The sequence below is a fragment of the Erinaceus europaeus genome, chromosome 16 (assembly GCF_950295315.1).
Source record: "Erinaceus europaeus chromosome 16, mEriEur2.1, whole genome shotgun sequence".
In the NCBI taxonomy this organism is placed as follows: domain Eukaryota; kingdom Metazoa; phylum Chordata; class Mammalia; order Eulipotyphla; family Erinaceidae; genus Erinaceus; species Erinaceus europaeus.
In genome coordinates this window covers 4,265,901-4,285,651 of record NC_080177.1, presented here as the reverse complement: position 1 = coordinate 4,285,651, position 19,751 = coordinate 4,265,901, and the positions used below count along the sequence as shown (strand labels likewise).

General features: G+C 45.7%; 1 protein-coding gene across 2 annotated transcripts in view; it reads left to right on the top strand.

The window, feature by feature from the left end:
- Window positions 1-19,751, top strand: part of TRIP4 (thyroid hormone receptor interactor 4) — a 62,778-nt gene that overhangs the window by 18,923 nt on the left and 24,104 nt on the right. The window contains exons 7-11 of one of the 2 annotated variants that reach the window (XR_009545258.1): window positions 2,169-2,384; window positions 4,366-4,492; window positions 7,331-7,518; window positions 10,670-10,741; window positions 16,045-16,136. Coding sequence is in view for 1 of the 2 variants with exons in the window: in XM_007532346.3 (XP_007532408.1) it covers window positions 2,169-2,384; window positions 4,366-4,492; window positions 7,331-7,518; window positions 10,617-10,741; window positions 16,045-16,136 (748 nt within the window). In the remaining variant the exon portion in view is untranslated. Of the gene's footprint in view, window positions 1-2,168; window positions 2,385-4,365; window positions 4,493-7,330; window positions 7,519-10,616; window positions 10,742-16,044; window positions 16,137-19,751 lie in introns of both variants that reach the window. The other variant, XM_007532346.3, reaches the window with a different exon arrangement.

Sequence of the window (19,751 nt, the reverse complement as noted above, 5' to 3'; positions counted from 1 at the left end):
GAAAGAGAGAAAGAGAGGGACAAAGAGAAAGAAAGAAAGGAAGAAAGAAAGGAAGGAAGAAAGAGAGAAAGAGAGGGAGAAAGAGAGGGAGAAAGAGAAAGAAAGAAAGGAAGAAAGAAAGGAAGGAAGAAAGAGAGAAAGAGAGGGAGAAAGAGAGGGACAAAGAGAAAGAAAGAAAGGAAGAAAGAAAGGAAGGAAGAAAGAGAGAAAGAGAGGGAGAAAGAGAGGGAGAAAGAGAAAGAAAGAAAGGAAGAAAGAAAGGAAGGAAGAAAGAGAGAAAGAGAGGGAGAAAGAGAGGGAGAAAGAGAAAGAAAGGAAGGAAGAAAGAGAGAAAGAAAGAAAGAAAAAGTGTTTTTTTTTAATATTTATTTAATTTATTTATTCCCTTTTGTTGCCCTTGTTGTTTTATTGTTGTAGTTATTATTGTTGTCTTAGTTGTTGGATAGGACAGAGAGAAATGGAGAGAGGTGGGGAAGACAGAGGGGGAGAGAAAGACCTGCTTCACCACTTTTGAAGCGACTCCCCTGCAGGTGGGGAGCCAGCCCGACTCCCAGAAAACGTTTTAAGAAATGTTGGCGTGGGGGGGAGGGTCAGGCGGTAGCGCAGCAGGTCAAGCGCAGGTGGCGCAAAACGCAAGGACCGGCATAAGGATCCCGGTTTGAGCCCCTGGCTCCCCACCTGCAGGGGAATCACTTCACAGGCGTTGAAGCAGGTCTGCAGGTGTCTATCTTTCTCTCCCCTTCTCTGTCTTCCCCTCCTCTCTCCATTTCTCTGTTTGATCCAACAATGATGACCTCAATAACAACAATAATAACTACAACAATAAAACAAGAAGGGTAACAAAGGGGAAAATAAATAAATAAGTTTTTTTTTTTTTTTATAAGAATTTTTTTTTTAAGAAAAGTTGGCCAGGAAGATACCCTACCTGGCAAGGTACTTGCCTTGTCATGCCCATGACCTGGGGTTAAGCCTGGGAAAGCTTTAGTGATATCATGTCTCTCCCTGTTGGTCTCTAGATATCTGAAAAGAAAGGAAGGAGGATCGAGCCCCTGGTTCCCTACCTGCAGGGGAGTCACTTCACAGGCGGTGAAGCAGGTCTGCAGGTGTCTATCTTTCTCTCCCCCTCTCTGTCTTCCCCTCCTCCCTCCATTTCTATCTATCCTATCCAACAACGACAACAATAATAACTACAACAAAATGAAAAACAAGGGCAACAAGAAGGGAAAACAAATAAATATTAAATTTTTTTTTTTTAAATAGGGGGTAGGCTGGTCTGGGAACAATGCAGTTGCATAAATAACACTGCAAGTAATAATAGTAATGACAGCAGAATAACAAACGCTGAGCAGCAAGATCTTGGAGCTAGCTCACCTGGTAGAGTGCACACCTTCCTGTGCACGAGGTTCTGTGTTCAAGCCCCAGCACTCAAGGTCTTGCTCTGTTCATTGGTGACACTCCCTCCACGGAGATTCCAGCTCTGCCATTCACTTTGGCTGTCTCCTGAGGGAACTGTTCAAAACTGGCAGCATCCACGATCCCCAAGGCTGGTGCGCTCAGGTGAACTGAACCGTCCTCTACTTGACCCTTCTCACCACACGTTTTCTTCCTGCACGACTTGGTGGCAGTGGAGGCAGAAGAAGAGTCCCACTTCTTTTTTTTTTTTTAAATATTCATTTATTCCCTTTTGTTGCCCTTGTTTTATTGTTGTAGTTATTATTGTTGTTGTTATTAATGTCGTCGTTGTTGGATAGGACAGAGAGAAATGGAGAGAGACGGGGAAGACAGAGGGGGAGAGAAAGACAGACACCTGCAGACTTGCTTCAACGCCTGTGAAGCGACTCCCCTGCAGGTGAGGAACTGGGGGCTCAAACTGGGATCCTTTTGCCGGTCCTTGTGCTTTGTGCCACCTGCGCTTAACCGGCTGTGCTACTTGACTCACCCCCCCACACACACTTTTTTTTTTTATCAGAGCACTGCTCTGGTTTGGCTTATGATGGAGCTGGGAATGGAACCTGGGCCCTTTGCTACTTCAGGTGTGAAGTCTTTCTGCCTGATCATTATGTTATCCCCCAGCCCGTAACGAGTGAACATTATTGAAGCCATCTCTCAAAAGCAAAGTCCTTATTGGTTCACCTGTGACCTAATTACCATATCTTCATTGTTGTTAGCATTCGAAGGACTCAAGTTATTGATGACGAGTCAGATTACTTTGCCTGTGACTCTAACCAGTGGTTGTCCAAAATTGAACGAGAAACCTTGCAAAAGCGAGAAGAGGAGCTGAGAGAATTCCGACATGCTTCCCGGCTCTCCAGGAAGGTCACCATTGACTTCGCGGGCAGGAAGATCGTGGAAGATGAGAACCCGCTCGCCGAATATCACACCAAGTAAGTGGGCAGCAGCAGAGAGGTGTGGGAAGAAGGGGCAGTTTGCAGGGAAAGAAAGCTCCCTTCTAATTAACCTGCTCGTTGGTTGACATAAAAATGATACTCATGGGGGCCAGGTGGTAGGGCAGCGAGTAAAGCTGGGGGCCAGCTGGTAGGGCAGCCAGTAAAGCACACATGGCACCAAGTGCAAGGACGAACGTAAGGATCCCGGTTCGAGACCCAGTCTCCCCTCCTCTTCCAATTTCTCTCTGTCCTATCCAACAACAACAGCAGTGACAACAATAACAACAACTACAAGGGCAACAGCATAGGCACCAAAATGGCAAAAATGACCACCAGGAACAGTGGATTCGTAGTGCAGGCACCAAGCCCCAGCAATAACCCTGAAGGCAATATATAAACATAAAGTTCGTTGAAACAAATGGCTGGGTCTGGGCAGTGGTGCAGCAGGTTGAGCACACACAGTGCCACGCACTAGGACCCAGGCTCAAGCCCTCCATCCCTATCTGCAGGGGGAAGCCTCACAAGTGGCAAAAAACTGTGTGAGTGATTTTACTCAAATTTTTTGCTAAGACTATCTGCATTAAGTCTGATCATTCTAAAATTTACTAGTTATTTATATTATTTTACGGATTGGAAAATTCTGTGTTTCACACTGATAGCCCAGTATTGATTTACAAAAAAAATGTGGGTCAGTAGAGGGTTACTGTGGACCTTTTGGGTCTTACACAGACTGGGATATAGGTTAAAATGGAGTGTAGAGGGAGCCCCAAGTGGGCAGAGTGAAAATGGAGTGGGCTTGATAGGAACCTGCCATGCTCTACTCTTCTGTGGGTTGACCTATTTCTCAACAACTTTTCTTTTTTTTTTTTTAATATTTATTTATTTACTTATTTCCTTTTGTTGCACTTGTTTTATTGTTGTAGTTATTATTGTTATTATTGATCTTGTTGTTGGATAGGACAGAGAGAAATGGAGAGAGGAGGGGAAGACAGAGAGGGGGAGAGAAAGACAGACACCTGCAGACCTGTTTCACCGCCTGTGAAGCGACCCCTCCTGCAGGTGGGGAGCCAGGGGCTCGAACTGGGATCCTCAGGCCAGTCCTTGCGCTTTGTGCCACATGCGCTTAACCCGCTGTGCTACCACCCAACTCCCCCTTTTTTTTTTTTTTTTTTAACACCTGCAGTCCTGTTTCACCACCTGTGAAGCGACTCCCCTGCAGGGTGGGAGCCAGGGGCTCGAACTGGGATTCTTACACAGGTCCTTGCGCTTTGCGCCACGTGCGCTTAACCTGCTGTGCTACCACCCGACTCCTCTCAACGTTTCTAACCTTGGAGTTTTTAACCTTGCAGTTTTTTGTTTTTTGTTTTTAATTTTTTTTTATTTAAGAAAGGATTAATTAACAAAACCATAGGGTAGGAGGGGTACAACTCCACACAATTCCCACCACCCAATCTCTATATCCCACCCCCTCCCCCGATAGCTTTCCCATTCTCTATCCCTCTGGGAGCATGGACCCAGGGTCATTGAGGGTTGCAGAAGGTAGGTCTGGCTTCTGTACTTGCTTCCCCGCTGAAACCTTGGAGTTTTTAATGGTCTTTTTAAACAGGAGAATGATTGTGGTTTCTTGCTATTCAAGACCTTTTATTCATGTTTTATTTATTTATTTATTTATTTATTTATTTATTTTCTTTTACCAGAGCACTGACCAGCTCTGACTTATGGTGGTATGGGGGGATTGAACCTGGAATTCTGGAGCGTAAGGCCTGAGAATCTCTTTGTATAACCATCATGCTATCTTCTTTTGTCCCTGATTCATGACATGAAGAGAAGGCAGTTGTAGGGGAGCAGGACCCTCATTCATCAGCCCTTCCTTGAATTTAAGATTTTACTACTGTTGAAGGTTTCTGTGGAGGTGGTTACTAGGGATGTGAGCCTAGAACATTACCAGTTCTTGCATCTTTTCTCTTCCTTATCACAGACTAGATGAGACAATACAAGCCATTGCCAACGGAACTCTTTGCCAACCACTGACCAAACTGGATAGACCTTCAGATGAACCGCTGGGGATTCTGGTGAACCCTAACCTGTGCCAGTCCCCTCCCCAGGTGAGTGAGCCTTTCTTCTAGCTGGTAATGAGAGGCGTTTGGCCCAGACAGTGCTACTTGCAAGAGTATCTGTCCTACATTCTGTAGGCAAGTCACATGTCAGTACACTCCCCAGTCTTCTTTTCTGGACTTTTTTTTTTCCATAGCACTTGCTTTTTTAAAAAAATATTTTATTTATTTATTTATTAATGAGAGGGATAGGAGGGAGAGAAGAAAACCATACATCACTCTGTCATATGTGTTGCTGGGAGTTGAACTTGGGACCTCATGCTTGTGAGTCCAATGCTTTATCTATCCACTACACCACCTCCTGGACTACTTTGTAACACTTCTGACAAATTGACCTGTATTATCTTCTATTTCCCAAGAAGGGGTTTTCTTTATTTTTTTAAATTTAATTTAATTTATGAATTTAAATATTTTCATTTGTTTATTATTGGATAGAGACAGAAATTGAGAGGGTAGGGGAAGAGAGAGGGAGACACCACTTGTGAAGCTTTCTCCCTGCCACTACAGACCAGGGTTCTTATGTACCAAATGGGAGAACTTAACCAGGTCTACCACTGCCTGGCCCTGTTTTGTCTAATTTAATTTAATTTTATTTATAGAGACAGATCAATTGAGGGGGGAGGGCAAGATAGATACCTGCAGGGAGTCAGGCGGTAGTGCAGCGGGTTAAGCGCACGTGGCACAAAGCACAGTTACTGGCGGAAGGATCCTAGTTTGAGCCCCTGGCTCCCCACCTGCAGGCGAGTCGCTCCACAGGCGGTGAAGCAGGTCTGCAGGTGTCTGTCTTACTCTTCCCCTCTCTGTCTTCCCCTCCTCTCCATTTCTCTTTGTTCTGTCCATCAACGACAACATCAGTAACAACCACAATAATAACTACAAGAATAAAAAAAAAAAACTAATAAGGGCAACAAAAGGAAATAAATATTAATAAAAAAAATTTTTTTTTAAAAAGAAAGACACCTGCAGGGAGTTGGGCAGTAGTGCAGTGGGTTAAGCCCAGATGGTGCAAAGTGCAAGGACTGGCTTAAGGATCCCAGTTCGAGCTCCCGGCTCCCCACCTACAGGGGAGTCACTTCACAGGCGGTGAAAAAAAAGAAACGTGGAGGAAATAGGTCGACCCACGGAAGAGTAGAGCATGGCAGGTTACTATCAAGCCCACTCCATTTTTACTCTACCCTCTTGGGGCTCCGTCTCCACTACCTATATCCCAGTCTGTGCAAGACCCAAAAGGTCCACAGTCACCCTCTACTGACCCATATTTTTTTTTTTTGTAAATCAGGTGTCTACCTTTCTTTCCCTTCTCTTTCTCTCCTCTCTCCATTTCTCTCTGTCCTGTCCAACAGCAGCAACATCAATAACAACAATAATTAACAACAGTAAACAACAAGGGCAACAAAAGGAAATGAATAAATAAATATTTAAAAAGAAAGACACCTACAGCACTGCTTCACTGCTTGCAAAACTTCACTCCTGCAGGTGGGGACTGGAGGCTTGAACCAGGGTCCTTACACGTTGTGATGTGTGCTCAACCAGGTGCGCCACCTCCTGGTCCCCAAGGGATTTTTCTCAAGTATTGTGGGGTTTTAGAGAGTTATTATTATTATCATCATTATTACTTTGTGAATGTTCTTTATCTTTCGGGCTGTTTGGATGGTTCTGTAGATTAATGTTTCACACATGACTTTATTGATTTTTTTCATTCTTTCTTGTCTTTTTGCCATCAGGTGCATGGGACATGTTCCGTGTCCAAGCACAGTACTAAGTGATCAGTCAGGTGTAGCTTGTGACCTGAGAGAACTTGCATACACGGGCACAGGTCAGCTAAGCAGCTCGAGTGCTAGTGGGCGTGGATAAAGAGTGGGGCAAGTCTACCTCCAGCGGATACCACTTCTAGAGGCTTTTACAGGAAGCCAGCACTCGTTACAGTTAAATATCTAAGGAAATGGATGTTTGCCCATGGTGGGGCAAATGTTCCAGGCAAATGAAGTGTACAAAGAAGACATGGGGGTGGGTAGTAGCGCAGCGGTTAAGCATGCAAGGACCTGCGTAAGGAATCCGGTTCCAGCCCCCGGCAGGGGAGTCACTTTACAGGCGGTTCTTCTTCCGTAGCCAGTCAACAGCGTCAGGTTGAGCCTGATGTCAAGTTTCGAGACCTCCTTTGAATCTGGAGAGGTGGCAGTTTACAGGCGGTGAAGCAGGTCTGCAGGTGTCTGTCTTTCTCTCCCCCTCTCTGCCTTCCCCTCTTCTCTCGATTTCTCTTTGTCCTATATAACAACAACAACATCAGTAGCAACAACAATAACCACAACAACGGTAAAACAAGGGCAACAAAAGGGAAAAAATGGCCTCCAGGAGCAGTGGATTCATGGTATTGGAGGCCAAAAAAAAAAAAAAAGTAATTGACAGACCTCTTTTTTGATCTGCTAGTTGTGCTATTACTGGGATTGGGAAACTGTGGAGATCTCTACTTTCTAATCCTTCACGTGCAACTTTGTTAACACGCCTGTGACTGCTTCTGAATGGGTTCTTTCTCCACCTGTTTGCCTTGCTTCAGACAAAGATAGGCTCAGTCTTTCTCAGGAGAGAGATTATAACTTCTTCATTTTATTTCTTTAATTTTTTTTTTTTTTTTACTAGAGCACTGCTGAGCTCTGCCTCATGGTAGTAGGGGGATTGAACCTGAGACTTTGGAACCTTAGGCCTGAGAGTCTCTTTGCGGAACCATTATGCTGTCTACCCCACCCTATTCACTGTCAGCACTCAGCTGACCCTGTATGCCTGCCTCAGGCCCTCCGCTCCTCAGACAGCTGTTTGCACTGTTTCTCCCAGTGGGTAGACCAGATGGGCTCAGCCGCACAGAAGAAGGCTTTCCACTCGGCAGGATCGGAATTAGAGTTCCACTCCCAGCGACAACAGCTGCGGGTTCAGGACCAAGAGTTTCAGGAAGGCTTTGATGGTGGCTGGTGCCTGTCCATGCATCAGCCCTGGGCCTCGCTGCTGGTCAGAGGCATTAAAAGGTAAGCGTGGGGCAGTCGGGCGGTAGTGCAGCAGATTAAGCGCATGTGGCGCAAAGCGTAGTTACTGGCGGGAGGATCCCTGTTCGAGCCCCTGGCTCCTCACCTGCAGGGGAGTTGCTTCACAAGTGGTGAAGCAGGTCTGCAGGTGTCTTTCTCTCCCCCTCTCTGTCTTCCCCTCCTCTCTCCATTTCTCTCTGTCCTGTCCAACAACAACGACATCAGTAACAGCAATGATAATAACCACAACAGTAAAACAACAAGGGCAACAAAAGGGAATAAATAAATATATATTTTTAAAAAAGAAGTAAAGGTAAGTGTGGACATGGATTCTGGCGGTGGGTGATCTTAGAATGGCGTAAACTTGATTTAGAATTGTGGATCAGAATTTCATTCTCCCCAGCCTTGTGGTGACTTCTAATACTCTTCAGTACATAGAACCTGGGGAAAAAATTGTATTACGTATGCGAGAGAGATTCACGCATGGCAGAGAGGAGAGAGAAAAAGCCCAGTCACCACTGTGGTCCTGGGCAGTGCTGGGCGTTGAATCAGGAAGCTCATGCAATGCTTGACCAGTTGAGCTATTTCCCCAGCCAGTACATTACAACTTTAATTTTCTTATTTATTATTTAAATATTCTAATGAGAAAGAATGATCAGAACATTGCTCAGCTCTGGCTTATGGTGATGCTGGGAATTGAACCTGGGACCTCAGAGCCTCTCATAGCCATTATGTTATCTCCCCAGCCCAGAACTTTAAACAGTGTACTTGTGTGACTGACTTGGTTAATATTTTTCAAAAAACTGAATAGATGAAACTGGAATTAAAGACTGTATAGTTGGGGGGCAGCATATTATATATTATTAATTAGCTAATTAATTATATTAAAAAAACATTTTATTTGGAAGGTTCATGGTTTCCAGTACAGTTGTTGACATAGAGGAGTAATCTCTTCTCCCTGTGATGGGTGTTTGCAGAACACCCTCACCTCCAACTTAGGTCCTGTTCCACCATCCTGCACTAGGACCCCTCAGCCCTCCACCCCTTCCCCAGAGGCCTTTGCTTTGGTGCAGTAGACCAAACCCAGTCCAAGTTTCACTTTGAATGTTCACATATTGGCCATTGGAAACAGTGCTGCAGTGGACATGGGGAGGCTATACCACTTTCTTTCCCTTCTTATTTTACTAGGATTGTATATGCCCACCAGTGCCCTCACTCACAGCAGTGATAAATAATAGCCTCTGTTAGAGCAGAATATGTAGTTGGAATTCACTAGTGCTAAGAAATAGACTGGGCCATGGGGGGTAGATAGCATAATGGTTATGCAAAGAGACTCTCATGCCTGAGGCTGTGGAGTCTGAAGTTCAATTCCCCAAACCTCTATAAGCTAGAGCTGACAGTGCTCTGGTAAAAAAAGAAAAACAGAAAAAGAAAAGAAATAGACCAGGCCAGACTACTGCAGTCTTGGCTAAATGAGAACCCTCATGAAACTAGGGTTCAAGTGGCTTTTGTTTGTTTGTGGTACTGGGGCATTGCAAATGTGTCCTTTCATTGCTCGTGGGCCACTTTAATTCAGAGAGCTAGACAGACAGGGCCAGAGACACCGCAGCATCAGCCCTTCCCCCCAGTCCTGTGGCCACACACTTGGCAAGGCACATACCCAACCGGGCAACTCTGCCCGCGAAGGCTCTCACTGTGTGAGCTTCAGTCAGTTTTCCTTTTCCCTGTAGGAAAATCTCTCACTAGCACTTGATAATGTTTTGGTTCTTCTGGTAGCCTCCAGGGCAGTTCTGGGGCTTGGTGCCAACACTATGACTCCACTACCCCAAGTGTATCTCATCCCTTTTTTGTTCTATTTTAATTGATAGGACAGAGAGAAATTGGGAGGGGAGAGGGAGCCAGAAAGGAAAGACACACACACACACACACACACACACACACACCTATAGATCTGCTTCACCACCATTTGTGAAGTATCCCGCCTGTGGGTGGGGCGTGGAGTTTGAACCTGGGTCCGTGTGCACTGTAATACATGTGCTCAACTGGGTGTACTGCCACCTGGCCTCCAATAGCAGTGCTTTCTACCTCAGTTACACTGCTTGCTGTGACCTTCCTTCTGCTTTAAGCTACTTTCCCGCCCCTCCGGGATGCCAGGCTTTATGGACCTGACATCTGGTCATTCCCAGCCCCCCGTGTGTCACACTGCCAGCATCTGGGCCTGCGAATCTGTTTGCTGTGGCACAGCTGGGCCTCCGGGTGTCTGTTCTTCTCATTCAGCTCTCTGCACTTTACCTGCCGCCTTTTCCAAAGCAGAAAACTAAACAGCTCGCCATCTGCTCAGGGCCTCAGAATGTTTCCATCCCTCTCCTCCTATTTTGGATTTCTGTTATTCAGCTGCTCTCACTGACAAGAACAGCATGAGCAGTACCCAGCCCACAGCCACTAATCCCACAGAAATAAGGTGGGTGGTTCGACTGTATTTGTGGAAGCTTTGCCCCAGTCCCTTCAGGTTGTTTGACATCGAGGGAAGGAGCATGCTGCTTCATGCTTCACTGACTGTGCCCCCGGCTCTCCCAGTTCATCTGTGTGGGGAAACTAGGCTGGTTTTTTTTTTTTTTTTTTTTTTCTTAAAAAGGGAGATGTTAGATTATTGTCTTAGTGGTAGAGTGTGGGATTTGCATGTGTGGACCCCCGTGTTTGATTCCCTGGAAACACATACTGGAGTGGTACTCCAGTCTTTCTCATTTCTCTCTCATGAAATATTTAAAAAGCAGAGAAAGAGAGAAAGCGATCTGAGTCCTAGGTGTCCTAGCTCTGGTGGAAGTTCCCAGTCTGCATCACAGAGATCCAGGAAAAATAGGAGCTTAGATATGAACTGTTTTTGTTCTGATGGCAGGAGACTGGGCAAACTAGACAGTAAGGTTCGCACTCAAGTGAAGGGCATTATGGGAGATTCGATGTTTACAGAAAGCAACCCTCCGGCGAGGTATCTGTCCAGCCCTGACTCAACTGGCTACTTCATCATGTGGTTTGTGGCTTCTTGGACATCCTCCTGGAAGCTGGGCTTGAGACCCTTCCCACTAAACTTGCACTTGTTTAAGGGTGGAGGGCAGAACGTGGTACACCCCTCACCGAGGACGGCTTTGGATTGCAGCCACGGCCAAAAGACCCGCCCCTCAGGAAGTCTCCGAACTCCAGGCCACCTACCGCCATCTTCGTGGGAAAGGTAAGTGCCTCTCTGTGCCGAGCAAAGTCTCTGAGCTTCAGTGTTCACTTCCACCTGCCTGTGGCTTTTTCTTGGCCAGAGAGGACTTTAGACTCTGTGTGTGTGTGTGTGTGTGTGTCTAGCGACAAATCTCTGTCAGCTGTGCAAAGCATGAGTGCGTCAAGCTGCATCAGAACATACCAGTGGGGGCTCAGTGGGTAGAGCACAGGGTGCAGACCCGAGGCTCCTGATCTGATCTGACCCTCAGGACCACATGTGCTGTAGCAATATTCTGGTTCTCTAGTCAGAGAATCTTGAATTGTGTGTGTGTGTTTTAAGTATCCATTTCCCACACTGAAAAAATCAAGCAGTGAGTTCTCCTATTTTTTCCCACCAGGCTTTATGCCACAACACTCTTTTTTTTTTAAATAGCACAACTTTCTTTTTTTTTTTTTATAAAATGGAAACATTGACAAAACCATAGGATAAAAGGGGTACAATTCCACACAGTTTCTACCACCAGAACTCCATATCCCATCCCCTTCCCAGATAGCTTCGCTATTCTTTATCCCTCTGGGAGTACGGACCCTGGGTCATTATGGGATGCAGAAGGTGGAAGGTCTGGCTTCTGGAATTGCTTTCCTGCTGAACATGGGTGTTGGCAGGTGGATCCATACTCCCAGCCTGTCTCCCTCTTTCCCTAGTGTGGCGGGGCTCTGGGGAAACAGAGCTCCAGGACACATTGGTGGGGTTGTCTGTCCAGGGAAGTCCGGTTGGCATTATGGTAGCGTCTGGAACCTGGTGGCTGAAAGAAGAGCTAACATATAAAGCCAAACAAATTGTTGACTAATCATGAACCTAAAGCCAAGAATATTGTAGATGGAGATTTGGGGTCTCTGTTTTGGAAATAGCTAGTAGGTCTATTTTAGGTATATTCCAAGGGTCCCATGACTTTACTATTTTTTGCTTGAGCCTGACATCTGATATGCAGGTGGGCCAGGTTATTGTCTGGGGAGATGATGTCATGGCTGGAGAAAGGGCTAGAAAGCTGCGTCAGGGAAGAGAGTAGGTCCCGAATATAGGGAAAGTATATAAATATTGACTATAAATTCCATCGATTTGATCTGAGGTTCATATTCAGCACAAGAGCCTGTGTAACCTTTGCATCCCTGTAGGTCTGAGCTCGCATTCTGTGGTCATGAGTAGGAACGTTCCAAACTACCCCAATATCAGGACCCATCTTCCTCAGGTGATAGAGTGTATTATCCAAGCCCCCTTCGGAGGATGGAACATTCTCTACCATTGTTCCATATTGAGGGCAAGGTCCTATTGGGGCCCCCAAAGGGGTCCATTATGTTGTTCCTGATGGAGATGACCAGTGACAGTGGAGAGAGGGATCTCTTCGAGGTCTAGGCCCATCATGTCTGTGTGGGACTCCCCGGACTCCCTGACTAGGGCCCCAGCTGATGGGGTGGCCCGATAGTGACTAAAGAGTCATTGTTAAAGTATGTTAGTCTCTTCCCCTTATTCAACTTTGTAGTCCTTACTTTGATAAGGTTAGCTTTGGAGTGACTGAGGGAAATGTAATAGGAAATAGAAGAGGAGGGTATCTAGGTCTAAGTAGAAACTATTTCATTTTTGGTGTCTTTTTAGGTCTTTCTTCCTTTTTTTTTTTTTTAATACTTGAGATACAAATATATATTTTTAATATTTATTTATTTTCCCTTTTGTTGTCCTTGTTTTTTTTTTTAAATTTTTTGTAGTAGTTGTTGTTATTGATGTCATTGTTGTTGGATAGGACAGAGAGAAATGGAGAGAGGAGGGGAAGACAGAGAGGGGGAGAGAAAGACAGACACCTGCAGACCTGCTTCACCGTTTGTGAAGCGACTCCCCTGCAGGTGGGGAGCTGGGGGCTCAAGCCAGAATCCTCACGCCAGTCCGTGTGCTTTCCCCTTCTTTTTAGGTCTTTCTACTTGCCTGCTTCATTTGTTGATTCATTGCAAACTATTATGCCCTTTTGCTTTCTATATACTTTGCCATCGTTTATGGATACATGTGTACATAAGCCCTATCTCGTGGGAGCCACAGTAGATTATACTACAATAGATTCCCTTCTTCTTTTTCTTTTCCCCAGACAGAGGGTGAGAGGCAGAGAGAGAAAGAAAGTCACTATAGCACTTGAGAAGCTTCCCCTTTTGCAGGGTACTTTCATGTGGTAGCCAGAGCCTTGAACCTGGATTTTTTTTTTTTTTTTTTACCTCCAGGGTTATTGCTGGGGCTCAGTGCCTGCACCATGAATCCACTGCTCCTGGAGGCCATTTTCCCCTTTTGTTGCCCTTATTGTTGTCATTGTTGTTGGATAGGACAAAGAGAAATGGAGAGAGGAGGGGAAGACAGAGAGGGGGAGAGATAGACACCTACAGACCTGCTTCATCGCTTGTGAGGTGACCCCCCTGCAGGTGGGGAGCCGGGGGCTCGAACTGGGATCCTTATACCAGTTCTTGTGCTTCACGCCATGTTCACCCAACCCACTGCTCTACTGCCCGACCCCCGAACCTGGGTTCTTATATACTGTGAAGTGTGTGCTCTTAACAGCTGAATTATATCCCACGTCCCCTGCAGCTTTTTTTTTTTTTTTCTTTCTTCATTTTCTTACTGTGGTAGTGAGATGACTATTACAAACTCTGAGCTCTTTGGATTGGAAAGAGGTTTTTTGTTGTTTTTTTTTTAACTTCTTTATTGGGGGGTTAATAGTTTACAGTCAACAGTAAAATACAATAGTTTGTCCATGCATAACATTTCTCAGTTTTCCACATAACAATTCAAACCCCCCCCCCCAGTCCTCCTCTGACATCGTGTTCCAGGACCTGAACCCTGCCTCCCACCGCAGAGTCTTTCACTTTGTGCAGTACACCAACTCCAGTCCAAGTTCTGCTTTGTGCTTTCCCTTCTGATCTTGTATTTCAACTTCTGCCCATGAGTGGGATCATCCCATATTCATTCTTCTCTTTCTGGCTGATCTCATTTCCCATGATTCCTTCAAGCTCCATGCAAGATGAGGTGAATATGGTGAATTTTATTATGTACATATATCCCAACTTTCTCAGCCACTCATCTATTGTTGGACACCTGGGTTGCTTCTAGGTTTTTGCTTTTATATATTGTGCTCCTATGAACTTAGGTGTACACAGATCTTTTTGGATGGGTGTGTTTGGGGAGTTTTTGTTGTTGTTGCTCGTTTGTTTTCTCAGTGATTTTTATTGCCACCAATGCCAGCATGGGGCTCGGCCTGCATGATAAAGGTCCACTGCCCCTGGAAACGCCTTTTTTTATGTCATAGTACAAAGAGAAATTGAAAGGGGAGGGGAAAATAGAGAGAGAGAGAGAGACAGACAGAGATACCTACAGTATTTGCTTCACCACTTGTGAAGCTTCTCTGCAGGTGAGCAGCGGGGGCTCGAACCCAGATCCTTGTGCATGGTAACCTATGCACTTAACTGGGTTCACTACTTCCCAGCCTCCCCAAAAGAGACTTTTTACAAGAGTGACCCAGATTTGACACCTCCTATTGGATTTGAACAGGCCAAAGTGTTTTGACTTCAGCGGTGTATTTTGGGACTCTTCCCAAGCACCAAACTAATAAACTTCAACCCTGAAAACACTTCAAGCCCTTCAGTGTCCTATTCCCCTTCCTCTTACCCAGCTCACCCAGTTATGTTGAAGGCAAAAAGAAAGGATGGTTGCACTGCCATCTTTCAAAGTTTTTGGGAAGTGAAGTGTTAGGAATCAAAGACACGTTTCCTTAATACACACTTCTGGAACCTGACAGTAGCTCTCGGGGTAGGGCATCTGCCAGGCTGTGCGTGTGGCCCAGCTCAAGTCCCAGCACCACATGGGAGGCACTATGGCATAGGAGGAAGCTCCAGTGCTGTGGTGTTTGTCCATGGGAATTAAAAATGACCAAGAGAGGTGGAATGGAGCATGTGTGACACTACAGCTGCAAGGAAGGGAGGGAGGAAGGAAGGAAGGGAGGGACTTCAGTGATATGATTGGTTTGCTTTGTGTCCTTATAATGATTTTTACCATTTTATTTTTCATTATAAAAAATCAACATCGTTGTTTTACAAAATCATGATTCCAGGGGCATCATGCCACACACACACACACACACACACACACACACACACACACACACACACACACACACACACACACACACACACACACACACTCTGAGAGTAAGTCATCACACCCTCCACCAAAGTTGATGGTTGTGAGAATCCCATCACCACCCAAGTTCAGGCCGAGTCAGTGGAGTTTATTCCAGCTGACTTGTTTGGAATGGACTGTGATGGCTTAGTGAGTGCAGTCTTCCCAGCCTCAGGTGTGGACCATGGAGTCAGGGGAGAAAGGATAGAACCAGAACATCACTCTGTCACGTGTGAGGCCAGGGTTGGGCATTGGGACCTCACTTTGTTCGAGCTCTCGGCTCCCCACCTGCAGGGGAGTCGCTTCACAGGTGGTGAAGCAGGTCTGCAGGTGTCTGTCTTTCTCTCCCCCTCTCTGTCTTCCCCTCCTCTCTCCATTTCTCTCTGTCCTATCCAACAATAAGGACATCAACAACAACAATAGTAATAACTATAACAATTAGAAGAAAAAGAATCTAACACTTTGTACACATACCACCTCCTAGGCCATTATATTTTTTGATAAAATACAGTTATAAGGGATGTCTATGAATAGTGGAGCTAGACTTTTGTGTTTCTCCCTCCCATTCTCTCTCTCTCTTTTTTTAAATATTTATTTATTTTCCCCTTTGTTGCCCTTCTTGTTTTTCATTATTGTTGTAGTTATAGCTGTCATTGTTAGATAGGACAGAGAGAAATGGAAAGAGGAGGGCAAGACAGACACCCGCAGACCCGCTTCACTGCCTGTGAAGCGACTCCCCTGCAGGTGGGGAGCCGGGGGTTCAAACCGGGATCCTTAAGCTGGTCCTTGCACTTTGTGCCATGTGCGCTTAACCCACTGCGCTACCGCCCGGCTCCCCCTTTTCTCTTTTTTGAGATAACACAAATTGGTCTGGGCGATGGCTTAGAAGTATGCATCATGAATGGCAAGGCCCTGCGTTTATTCCCTGGCATGACACGAAATACACACATAAATAAATGCATTAAATATGTAAATGGTTGGGCCTCACAGAAAACTCATTATTGTCCTTATAAATGTAGAGAATAGGAGAGGCAATTTGTTCAGAATTGCGAACACATTGCTGAGTTCCAGAGGCAGAAGAAAGCTTACCCAGCCCCTCTGTTCTTTCACTTCAGATGTGGAATTCCCCAATGACTATCCCTCAGGTTGTCTTCTGGGCTATGTGGACCTAACCGACTGTTTGTCGCAGAAGCAATTTAAAGATCAGGTGAGTAAAGGCTGCTTGTCAGTGGCCAGGCAGTGGTGCACCTGGTTAATCGTACATGTTACCATGCATGTAGACCTGGGTTCGAGTCCCTGCTCCCCGGATCTTCATGGGGCCCTTTACAAGTGATGAAGCAGGTCTGCAGATGTCTCTCTTTCTCACCACTCCCTTCTCAATTTGTGTCTGTCCTATCCAATTAAAAAAAGAAAAAAATGGCTGCCGGCAATGGTGGATTCTTTATGTAAGCACCAAGCCCCAGCAATAACCAGGGTTACAACTAAAAAAAAAAAAAAAAAGACTTTCTCTCAGAGGGATGCTCGGTTTGTTGTTGTAACTGGCATGCATGGCTTCCAGCACACTATCCTGGAGAGTGAGGTGCTGGCAACTGAATTTAGACTCTTGAAGAGAATCTTTTAATAAGGAAATACTGGGGAGTCGGGCTGTAGTGCAGTGGAATGAGTGCACATGGCGCCAAGTGCAAGGACCGGCATAAGGATCCCAGTTCAAGCCCCCAGCTCCCTACCTGCAGGGGTGTCACTTCACAAATGGTGAAGCAGGTCTGCAGGTGTCTGTCTTTCCTCCTCTCTGTCTTCCCCCATCTCTTGATTTCTCTCTGTCCTATTTGGCAAGAACAATAGTAATGGCAACAATAATAAGAATCAGGGCAACAACAGGGGCAACAAAATGGGAAAAAATGGCTTCCAGGAGCAGTGGATTTGTGGTGCAGTCACTGAACCCCATATATAACCCTAGAGGCAAAAACAATAATAATAACAATAACAATAATAAATTAAAAATAAATATAAATAAAAAAAAGGAAATACTGTTGGAGAGAAAAAACCTGGGTAGAAGCAGGGAAAAAAAAAGTGATGCTTTGCTGTCAGGTGTATGTGAGACTGCTATGTACTAATTTCCTTGTAAAAAGCTCTTGCCACAATCCAGCTAAAAATGACGGGTTCCTCGTCACTTAATAAGATGTCACTGCTGGGGGCGGGGCTGGGTGGTGGCGCACCTGGTCAAGCTTACATATTCCCAAGTGCAAGAACCCTGGCTTGAATGCCCGTTCTCCACCTGGGATGGGCTGCTTCTCGAGCAGGTTTGCAGGTGTCTCTCTCTGTCAATTTCCCACCCTCTCTCAGTTTCTCTGTGTCCTACCCAATAAAAATAGGAAAAAAAAAAAAAGGCTACCAGGAGCAGTGGATCTGTAGTGCCGGCACCAATAGCAATAACCCAGCAATAACCCTGGAGGCAAAATAAATAAATAATAAGATTTCACTGCTTTCAGCCCAGGAGATGGTGTAGCAGATAAAATGTTGGATTCTCTGTGGTCCGGGAGGTGGCACAGTGGATAAAGCATCAACCTCTCAAGCATGAGGTCCCAAGTTCAATCCCTGGCGGCAAATGTACCAGTGATGTCTGGTTCTTTCCCCTATCTTTCTCATGAAAAAAAAAAAAAAAAAAAAAAAAAGTTGGACTCTCAAGCAAGGTTCCTCGTTTGACCCCCAGCACTGCATATGCCAGAGTGATATTCTAGTACTCTCACCTCTTCCCCTCCCCTCTCTTTATAAATAAATCTTTAAAAAATAATTTTGGGGCCAGGTGGTGGTGCACCTGGTTGAGTGCACATGTTACAACAGGGACCCAGGTTCGAGCCCCCAGTCCCCACCTGCAGGGGGAAAGCTTCACAAGTGGTGAAGCAGTGCTGCTGTCTCTCTCTCCCTCTCTCCCTCTCTCCCTCTCTATCCCTCCCTTCCCTCTCGATTTCTGACTGTCTCTATCCAATAAGTAAATAAATATTAAAAAATGTAAAAAATAAAATAATTTTGCTGTGTGGTCTGGGAGGTTGCACGTTGTATAAAGCATTGAATTCTCAAGCATGAGGTCCTGAGTTCTAGCCCTGGCAGCACATGTACCAGAGTGATGTCTGGTCTTTCTCTCTCTCTCTCTCTCTCCTAAAATAAAATTAATGAATAAATTAATAAAAAATAAAAATTAAAAAATAATCTTCCTTTTGGTAAACCTTTCATTAGCTCTTAAATCATTCAATTAGCGGCAGGGATAGTAGGATGCTACTTTTTTTTTTTTGAAATACTTGATCTGAGCCAGAGAATTGTTGGTGGGCAGGCGTCCTAGAACTCTGGTCGCCTATGCTCTGCCAGGTTTGATTGTGTGCATCTGTTTGGGTTACGTTTGTGTGTGTGTGTTTAATATTTATTTATTCCCTTTTTGTTGCCCTTGTCTTTTTATTGTTGTAGTTATTGATGTCGTCGTTGGATAGGACAGAGAGAAATGTAGAGAGGAGGGGAAGGGGAGGGAGGAAGATAGACACCTGGAGACCTGCTTCACTGCCTGTGAAGCGACTCCCCTGCAGGTGAGGAGCCCTGACTCGAACCGGGATCCTTATGGTGGTCCTTGCTCTTTGTGCCACCCGTGCTTAACCCGCTGCTTGACCTGACGCCCACCTGTGTGTTTTTATCTTGATTACCAGTGGTTGGACCGACTTGCCGCAAGTCGGTGTCTGAACAGCTGAGGGAGCTAGAGGACTTTAGCTCAATTGGCAGATTGTTGGTTCAATCTGAGGCCATTGTATATAGGTTCACTATCAGAAAGCCAAGATGGGAAGGCCCGTCCTGGAGTGGGAGGAGTTGTAGCGGAGCAGCCTGGTCTTCCTGCTCTCTGAGAAGTTATTTAGGTGCTGGGGCTTCCACCACTCTGCTCGCGAAATTGTGCTTCAGCTTAATTTTTCTCTAACCTTCTTTGCTCCCCAGTCATATCAGCCTTTCATTACTTTTGCAGTTTCTTTTAAAAGTAAGCTGTGGGTGGGGGCTGGGCGGTAGCACAGCGGGTTAAGCGCACGTGGCACAAAGCACAAGGACCGGTGTTAAGGATCCCGGTTCCAGCCCCTGACTCCCCATCTGCAGGGGGGTCGCTTCACAGGCGGTGAAGCAGGTCTGCAGGTGTCTGTCTCTCCCCCTCTCTGTCTTCCCCTCCTCTCTCCATTTCTCTCTGTCCTATCCAACAACGACAGCAGTAACAACAACAAGAGCAATGACAAGGGCAACAAAAGGGGGGAAATGGCCTCCGGGAGCAGTGGATTCATAGTGCAGGCACCGAGCCCCAGCAATAACCCTGGAGGCCAAAAAAAAAAAAAAGTAAAACCGTGTCCAGGGTTGTTGAGTGCTTTGCTGGGGACAAGGCGCTGGGTTTAATCACTTCACTGTGGGGCCTTTTATCTGTCTTTCAGCATTTTCTTTCCTCCATCTCCCACTCCCGCTCCCGCTTCTTAACGTTGCAGACTTGACAATTTTGGCCTCTCTCGTCACCAGCAGCTTAGTGGAAACTTAGCCAATCGTGCTTCATTTGGTTTTAGGCAAGGGGCCTTGCTTTATTTACTTGCTTGCCAAACAGTTGACACCTGGTACAAGGTCAAGTGGTTTCAATCACTAGATAATTAGCCTGCCTGTTTTCCCACATTTGTGTCCAGGGGCCAGGAGATAGCGCACCTGCTAGAGCTTACACACAGTATCTTGTGTGAGGACTCAGGTTCAAGCCCCCAGCACCACCTGCGAGCACCTGGCCACCACCAGAGAAAACTTTAGTTTCTTCTTACTCTCTCTG